Genomic DNA, 10014 nt, shown 5'->3' on the forward strand with positions numbered 1-10014 from the left:
GTCAAGATATTTATTTTTAACAGATTATAAAATAGCTGCCTATTTAGATTGATAAATATATTGTGATTATGATGTTTATAAAAATAATTTTATGGGTTGTCCACAGAACTTAATGTTAGTATTTATTATTAAGAGTGCAATGGAATATTATCCAGCCATAAAAAGAGTGAAATCTTGCCACTTGCAGTGACATGGATGGAGCTAGAGAGTATAATGCTAACTGAAATAAGTCAGTCATAGAAAGACAATACCATATGATTTCACTCATGTGGAATTAAAAAAAACGAGCAAAGAAAAATAAAGAGACAAGTCAAGAAACAGACTCTTAATTATTGAGAACAAATTGATGGTTACTAGAGGGGAGGTTGTGGGGGGATGGGTGAAATAGCTGATGGGGATTAGGGAGTGCTCTTGTCATAATGAGCCCTGGGTGATGTATGGAACTGTTGAATCACTATATTATACACCTGAAACTAATATAACACTTCATGTTAACTATACTGGAATTAAAAGAATGTAAAAATGAATAAAAAGAATGAATTTACCTTAAAATATTTTGCATCTACAGTTAGACTCTATACACAGGCTTATTTCTATGTCTCCTTGTAAGCAAAACCTACTCGAAGTTTAGCAGAGCAAAGAACTAGTGAATTGAAAGGAAAACTGGTTCTTTTAGAGTTTTTTAACTTCCATCTTACTTTATATACATTTTTTAAACTTCCCATTTTAAAACCTTCAGCTATCATCACTTGTGGTGAGCATAGCATAAGTACAGAGAAGTTGAATCACTGTTGTACACCTGAAACTTTCTCTTTATCTGTCTGTGTATATATGTCTGTGTGTGTGTGTGTGTGTGTGTGTGTGTGTATTATTTGTAGGACTACTGGCCAAGGATCACTAGATTACTTGTACATACATTTTTCAAAGAACCCCATCGTTGCATTTTTTTCTTCCTGCAGTTTTACTGGTTGATTCATTATTTTGTTCAATGATAAAATGAAAATTCCTATCTTCATTAAAGGATCCACTGAATCATCACATTAATTCAACTGTATTGCATTCTTGAGGTAGTCTTTCCAGCGTAAGTCTTAAGCCTTTTTTCTCTCTCTTTGGAAATACTATTCTAGTATTAATACAAATTGAAAACAGTGGCTAAGTTTTCCTTTTTTTCCTGTAGTCAGAAGGACCATAAGGTGGTGATAGGGAGAACAATTATGCTTTATTATATAAGTATCTATTTGCAATTCTTTGTGAAATCTTGGCAACTTACTCATCTTGCCTTGCACTCCAGTGAATTTAACCAATTGAATAATGGAAACCACGTTCTGTGTTTACTATAGTTGGATACATTTGGGGCACACTAATATTAGTTAAAGTAGATGGAAAAAGTGATAGCTTTAAGGATGAGTAAATTGGGACAAGTCAGAGAGAACGAGATTTATATACTCTGCAAAATAGTGAACTACTGCTGATTTCCTCATTTGGAGATGAATAATTAGGAATTTCAGATTTTGTACTTCTGTTTGAGTTTACATGATGCATTATTGAAGGATTTCTGCCTATAATTTGAGCTGTTAGTCTTTGAAAATATAGCTTTATATTTTATGTTCAATAAACATACTTTCAGTAACTAAAAACTGCACTGTATCCAAGGTAAACTTAAGCATTGTGAATGGTTTTGTTGGCATTTTCCCACCTTTAATATGATTTCCATCAGTCATCCAAAGTTTATATTTATCCATGCTCTTTGGTTCAGCAATTCAAATTAAATTTTCCAAGTTTTATAATATTTGTTGTTATTGATATATAAGTATTTGATTTTGCTATATGAAGTTAACTGCTGAGCCATAACCCCCACATGAAGATAAGTCTTATTATTTTATTGCCATGTGTGAAATCTGTAACTACAAAATTATATGGATATTGTGCATTATGCCAGGAAATGTGCCAGGAAAACATAACATTACTCTCAAATCTTGATTATCCATGTTTATAGTGGTGAGCATTGATGGAAGCATATATAGATTCCAGATCAATATAAATCACGTATATTTATTCCATTGTGACATATAGTTCATAATATTTTGTATGCTCATGTATGTCTATATGTATATATGTGTTTTTGTGTATCACAGATTTATTTTCATAATTATGCTTTTCTCTAAAACTTTTTTTTAAAAATCTAATTTGCATTTCCTGTATATGTAGCTGTAGAGGTGATTGGTGAGATAGTAGCTTGAAATTCCTCAGCTGGTAATAATGTTAATTCAGTACAGAAGTAGGCTTGATTTAAAAAGTATGCTTATGGGGGTGCCTAGGTGCCTCAGTCAGTTAAGCATCCAACTCTCAGTTTTGGCTCAGGTCATGATCTCACGGTTTTGTGGGTTCAGCCCTGCATTGGGGTCTGTGCTGGCGGTGTGGAGCCTGCTTGGGATTCTCTCTCTCTCTGCCCCTCCCCTTCTCATGCTGTCTGTCCCTCTCAAAATAAAGAAATAAACTTAAGAAAAAGTGTGTTTACATAGTTGTGCATAGAGAAACATGAGAGAAAATAGCTGGTTATCAAAGCTCCAATTTTGATATTTAAGTAATATATTGCTCAACCAAAGACAGTTTTCCTACATTTTAGCAAGTTGGTGTCACTGTTACTTTTGTAACAAGAAATACCAGGCCTAAAATATTCTGTATGTGTATTTTTTTAAAGCTCTCTAGATAATTCTGAAAAACAGAAATTTGGGTAATTAACATAGGGTATCATTAACATAGGGTAATCAAGCAGCAAGTCTATAGTTGTTCAATGATGATCAATTTCCCTCCACTACTTCTCTAGTGTAAGGTAAAGTTAACCTTTGGACAACATCTTTCTTGTCCTTGAAAGATCATAGTATTATTCTGCCTGGGAAACAAAATTCTGACCCTTCCCTTCCTCCTCTTATATCTATGAGCAGATTCAAGATACAAAGTAAGACTTCCTATTTCTTGATTTGAAGGACACCTTTTGATCAAGGACTCCCGCATTCTGACAGTTAACTTAGTCATGTCTTTGGTTGGTTTTATTTGCACATAAATATCCTGGAAACTTCTGTATGGAAAAGAATGCGGTAATTTTTTTTATTTTTTTAACGTTTATTTATTGTTGAGAGAAAGAGAGAGACAGAGCATGAGAATGGGAGGGGCAGAAAGAGGGGGAGACACAGAATCCGAAGCAGGCTCCAGGCTCTGAGCTGTCAGCACAGAGCCCAACATGGGGCTGGAACCCAAGAATCGCGAGATTATGACCTGAGCCGAAGTGGACACTCAACTGACTGAGCTACCCAGGTGCCCTGAATGTGGTAATTTAAATAACGGCAGTATATCAGTGTAAGTGATCTTTATTTTCAGATGATTGGTGATTAAAGGTTTAGGTTCACATGGGGATTGTAGGCCTGGTAATAGACCATTGAATTTTAAACTTTTAACTAATATTAACAAAGGAAATTTACCATTAAGGAAAGGAAAATTGCCATTTGCAAAAGAAATTTACATATTAAAAAGGAACTTGGAAACTTTTTCTATATCAAAGTTAAATAATTTACATGTGATATTTCTAAAATATTGGGTAAATGCTTGATCTTCCTTAGGCCCTTACATGAAGCCAGCCAATGTTATGAATTATCATTTTTCTAGATTGAGAATTTGAGGATAACAAACTTTGTTAGCTTGAAACAATTCAGTGACAATTCAGGAAGAGAAATTAGGAAGTAGGCATGCCAGTTTTTACTGCATATTCTATTCTTCATGTAACATTTTATTTTTTCTAATGTTCTAAACTCAATATACATACTATTTCACTTGATGGATGAATAACCAAACTCCAACAGCCTGGTGTGTAGTCAGCTCAGCCTATTCATCTTTAAGGATTGATTTGGATATTGACATTGCTAATAAAACTTTCTGAGCATTAGTAATTAATGTGGCTTAAAATGAAACAATACATTACATGGGCCATTTCATCACATAATAAAAATAAGTACTTTTATTCATATATATTGTGATTTCATATACAGAAACAATATTCATATACATGGAGATTTCATATACAGAAACAATAGATTTAGTCTTATTTTCCCACTGACATAGATTTGCCATTCTTTAATTGATCTTTTGCCAGTGCTCAGACTATCAAAGTCAGTCTGAGAAAGCCAAATACCATGTGATTTCACCCATAAGTGGAATTTAAGAAACAAATGAAGAAAGAAATAAAGAGACAAACAAAAACACACAATCTTAAACTCAGAACACAGAGAACAAACTGGTGGTCACCTGAGGAGAGGTGGGTGGAGGGATGGGTGAAATAGAGGAAGGGGATGAAGAGTACACTTACTGTGGGCTCCTGGGTGGCTCAGTTGCTAAGCATCTGACTTCAGCTCAGGTCATGATCTCATGGTTTGTGAGTTCAAGTCCACATTGGGTGAGCTCGAGCCCTGCTTCAGGTGAGCACAAACCCCACTTCAGGTAAAAAACACAAGGCCCACTTCGGGTGAGCCCTGCTTCTCTCTCTGTCTTTCTCTGCCCCTCATGGGATTCTCTGTCTCTGTCCCTCCCTCATTTGTGCCATCTATTTCCGTGTCTCTCAAGAAAAAAAAAAAAGACTACATTTATCATGATGTGTGATGAGTACTGAGTAATGTATAGAATTGTTGAATCACTATATTGTACATTTGAAACTAATATAACATTGTATGTTATTTATACTGGAAATAAACAAGCAAATAAAAAAAGCAAAAAAAGAAAAAAGCTGATTCTACAGATGTCAAATAAGATGATAATATTTGCTCTAGTCTACTAGGGAAACATACAACACTAAATTCTAAATATTGATATTCTGTTCTAATACCTCCTTACATGGGAAAAATATGAATACTATCTATACACATTTACATGGGAAAAATATGAATACTATCTATATAAATATGCCTTAAACTTCATATGTTTTTTTAATTTCTAGTATTCATGAAAGAAAGCCTAAACCCAAAGCTACATCCATAACTAGCTTTATTTATTTTCCTAGATATATCTGCTTGACAGCTTACTAGAGTATTTGAAGGTCCATTTAATAACTGTAATTGTACCTAATTACATAATAGACTTATATTTAACAATTGCATATATAGTATTTATAACTTTAAATTTCTTAACTCCAAACTGTAAAGTTTCCTGAGCATATCATACTGTATATCTGCAGAAAACAGTTTTTAAAGCTCAGGAATCTTACAGTTTTTTATATCTTTGCCCCCATTTTGGAGAAAGATATAGTAGTCTCATTTGTTTTTCATTTTATTTATTTTTTTAGTTTTTTTCATATATTTTTTTAATTTTTTTAACGTTTATTTATTTTTGAGACAGAGAGAGGCAGAGCATGAATGGGGGAGGGTCAGAGAGAGAGGGAGACACAGAATCGGAAGCAGGCTCCAGGCTCTGGGCCATCATCAGCCCAGAGCCCGATGCAGGGCTCGAACTCACAGACCGTGAGATCGTGACCTGAGCTGAAGTTGGACGCTTAACCGACTGAGCCACCCAGGCGCCCCACATATTTATTGTTTTTAAGAGAGAGTGCAAGATGGGGAGGGGCAGTGAGAGAGGAAGACACAGAATCCAAAGCAGGCTCCAGGCTCTGAGCTGTCAGCACAGAGCCTGATGCAGGTCTGGAACCCAAGAACCATGAAATCATGACCTGAACCTAAGTCAGACACTCAACCGACTGAGCCACCCAGGTGCCCCTGTTTTGCATTTTTTCCATGTTCTTCATTTTAAAACGACATTTATTATTTCCTTCAACATTTGTTTTTTTTATTTCTTTATTTTGAGAGAGAAAGAATGTGCAAGCAGGGGAGTGGCAGAAAGAGAAGGGGAGAGAGAATCCCAAGCAGGCTGTGCACTGTCAGCGTAGAGCCCAAGGTGGGGCTTGAACTCACAAACCTTGAGATCATGACCTAAGCCAAAATCAAGAGTCAGACACTTAATCGACTGAGCCACCCAGGTGCTCCTCCTTCAACATTTCTTAGAGTTACTGGGCACATAGAAGAAATAAGTTAGGTACTATCCTTATATCCTCAGGCAATTCAAGGAATTCATAACCTAATGGACTTCAGTAATCTTTAAAATGAGAGCAGTAATATATATGAAACCATAATTCCTTAAATCTTTTGGATTAAAGATTCTATGCATTGCTTCTAAACATCATGCCTTCAGTCAGCGGGGTCTAACACACACAGACATGCTCTTTGATCTCACTTGAAATTAATGACAACTAATGTCAGTGATGTACTATGCTTATTTCATGAAAAAAAAAATTATACCAAATACAATCATTATAGTATTTACATGAAGAAAGATTGAGAAAGGCCACCATCTTACATAACAAAATAATTACATTTCTAACAATTCCTTGAGAATGTCTGTTTGCATGCACTAGTGGATCTAACAATTTTGACATAATCATAGTGGCTTTTATTTCACTTAACTATTAAGAACGACTTATGGTTACCAGAGGGAAGGTGGGTGGGGAAATGGGTAAAATAGGTGATGGGGATTAAGGAGTGCATTTGCTGTGATTGAGTACTGGCTATTGAATGAAAGTGTTGAATCACTATATTGTACACCTGAAACTAATATTACACTGTATGTTAACTAACTGGAATTTAAATAAAAACTTTAAAAAATATATTTAAACACAATTAGGAACAGTGACAATTTACTTCCTAGTATTAGTTTTGTTTATGAGGGTAAGTCTATTTTTAACTTTTTCGTATGCTTTAAGTATAACACTGATTTTGTGATGCTAACATTTCCTCTCAAAATTTTCTTGCTTTCTAGTTGATCTCCTGATCTTACAATGTCTGAAATCAGATTTAGCAATCTCACTTGGGATCAAGTTATAATACTGGATCAAGTGTTAGATGAAGTAATTCCAATTCATGGAAGGGGAAATTTCCCCACATTGGAGGTAAAACCAAAAGATATCATTCATGTTGTGAAAGACCAATTGATAGAGCAAGGAATTATTGTTAAAGATTCCCGATTGAATGGTTCCACAGCAAGTTATATACTTGCAAGCCACAGTGGAATCAGCTATAAGGATCTTGATGTTATTTTTGGTGTTGAATTACCAAGTGATCAGGAATTTCAAGTTATTAAGGATGCAGTTCTAGGTTGTCTACTGGACTTTTTACCAAAAGGTGTGAAAAAGGAAAAGATCACCCTAAAGACCATGAAAGAGGCTTATGTGCAGAAGATGGTCAAAGTTTGCAATATGCATGATCGTTGGAGTCTCATTTCTCTTTCAAACAACACTGGAAAAAATGTAGAGCTAAAATTTGTGAATTCACTCAGACGGCAATTTGAATTTAGTGTTGATTCCTTTCAAATTGTTTTGGATCCCATGTTAGAATTTTACAGTGACAAAAATGCTAGGCTAACCAAAGAATATTATCCTGTTGTGATAGCTGAAAGCATGTATGGAGACTTCCAAGAAGCAATGACACATTTGCAATACAAGCTTATATCTACTAGAAAACCTGAAGAGATTAGAGGTGGTGGCCTTCTGAAGTACAGCAACTTGCTGGTTCGTGATTTTAAACCAGCTTGTGAAGCAGAAATCAAGACACTGGAACGTTACATGTGTTCTAGATTCTTCATTGATTTTCCTGATGTAGTAGAACAGCAAAAGAAGATTGAATCGTACCTCCGTAACCATTTCATAGGTGAAGAAAATAGCAAATATGACTACCTTATGACCTTGCGTGGAGTTGTGAATGAAAGCACTGTTTGCCTTATGGGTCATGAAAGAAGGCAGACACTCAATATGATCACCTTTATGGCTTTAAAAGTACTTGGAGAACAGAATATTTTACCCAATACAGACAATGTAACTTGCTTTTATCAGCCTGCTCCATACTTTGCTGCTGAGGGAGGGTATCCTAATTATTATGTAACATCTGGACCACCACCGATTTTTTTCCAACCATACCAACCACTGCACTTTCATGTGCCAAATGGTATGGTCTAAACACACACACACACACACACACACACACACACACACACCCCAGAAACTTTGCTTTAATTAAACACGTCTTAAAAGCAAGTTTCCAAAATCCATAAAATTAAAATCTATTTTTTATATTTCTTCAGTTATCAACTATTTTCCATTAATTATAACTTAAACCGTCACAGTAAGTACAATATCATCTATAAACTGACCACTGTAAATGATTTTCAAGTGTTATTAATAAGCTATAATAACTTTCAAATGTTGTGGACCACTTAAAATGATTTTCAGATCTTACTAAGTCTTAAGTAAGACTCAAATTTGTCCTGAAAAATACATGACAGATGCCTGAATCTTTGATTAAAATATAAGAGACTCATATTTTCAAATTCAAAGGTACAGTAAATATAAGTGCCAACATTTCTTTATTCAATCAATTCCTGTGTTTCATTCACTTCACCATTTTTTTTCTGGTGAATATTACCATCACTGAGTTTTCAATACTTAACAAAAATGCCTAATTTCAAAGACAACAGATTCAGAAGAGATTAAAACTCTGGACTTTATAATTGTTTTCCAATTAAATTGGGTTAGATACAAAATCCTACTGTTATTTCAAGGAACACTGAAAAAAATATTTCTTAAAAACACTGGACATTAGCAATTTGTTAACTGTCAAATAGTGTTGTTGATCTGAAGAATAATACCATCCAGCTGTAAAATCAATACTGCGATCAAAATTATATGTGTCTTCATTTTTTTCCCCTAAATAAGTTGAAAAGAATGAAAATGACCATGAATGTGAACATTTTTTATCATTATCTGTTAGAGACTCTAAATGGCAGATAGCAAAAAAACAGGCAATGTTTTTTTTAGCTATGGATGGTATTTATCATTTTTAGGACCTATTTGTCTAATGTATTAATATATCTGGAGATACTCAGTATCAGTAAGTTAAAATATTTTCATTATTGTTCATTGAAGTGCATTTTTTTCACTTTGCTCTTACTAAAGATCAGTTTCTAACATGCTACTCAAGTGCCTCTTCATGTGAGTTTTTGCTTAATACTATAATTTATCCAACAATTGCATACATTCATCAGGTATCTGACTATTTGCCTACTACATCAGGTATGCTGCTAGCATATCTACCAATAGAATTAAAACAATATTTTTCCCATAATGAAGAAAATAATGCATAACCAATATTAATGGAGATGAGAGAAGATGAACCAACCTGAATGAATATAGAGAAGACCATCAGACAACTTCACCATTTTAACTTGCTTCTGATTTTTTGTTTTTCCATCTCAGTTTTCATTGACCATCATAAGTTTTTTCATCACAGCATGATCCAAAAGGCATATTCTGAGAATTTGTCACTTATAAACTGTGCTTAATCTGTCTTCTCTGTATTAAAGTACTGGACACAAAAAGTACATAAAATATGGCATTTTCAAATAAATATTTCCAAGATGTTTTATACCACCACACCACTGGCCATCAGTATATTTTTAAAGAATTATATTTAAAATGTATTTATGTGTATTTACACATGCACATATTTATCAATCATACAACCCTGAGGCTTTTAAACGTTATATGGATTCACCTCTTTGCTTGGGAAAAATAAAGAATTTATAAATACCACATTAAAGAGAAAATTTAGTAATCTATTAACATAGTGTATTGGCTGAAAAATTATCTTTCTGTGCTAAAGTATAATCTTTAGTTTTCAGTTGGGGGAGTGCTTGCACATAAAACTGAAATAGTATATGCTATGTTTAAGTACCAAAAAACAATTCCAAAAGATATGGGAAAAGTATTTAGGAATAAAAGAACTATAGTAGTTATGAGTCATGGGTAAAGATTCAGTATTTCCATAGAATTTTATGCTGAATAGCAGAATTCTGAAGCTGTTTGGAAACATCCCTCATGTGCTCCCTTAGTTTTCTTTGGTTCTATTGAGAATTTGAACTCCTTTTTCC

General features: G+C 34.1%; 1 protein-coding gene across 4 annotated transcripts in view; it reads left to right on the plus strand.

Annotated features, from left to right (window-relative positions):
• The window catches only part of TENT5D (terminal nucleotidyltransferase 5D), an 84105-nt gene extending 74421 nt beyond the window's left edge, over window positions 1–9684 (plus strand). For all 4 annotated transcript variants that reach the window (XM_047843908.1, XM_047843909.1, XM_047843910.1 and 1 more), the window contains one exon: window positions 6853–9684. In XM_047843908.1, coding sequence (XP_047699864.1) covers window positions 6872–8044 — 1173 coding nt within the window. In that variant the 5' untranslated portion in view covers window positions 6853–6871 and the 3' untranslated portion in view covers window positions 8045–9684. The remainder of the gene's footprint in view (window positions 1–6852) is intronic.
• The last annotated feature ends 330 nt before the right edge of the window (window positions 9685–10014 follow it).

This window comes from Prionailurus viverrinus, chromosome X (assembly GCF_022837055.1).
Source record: "Prionailurus viverrinus isolate Anna chromosome X, UM_Priviv_1.0, whole genome shotgun sequence".
NCBI classification, from domain to species: domain Eukaryota; kingdom Metazoa; phylum Chordata; class Mammalia; order Carnivora; family Felidae; genus Prionailurus; species Prionailurus viverrinus.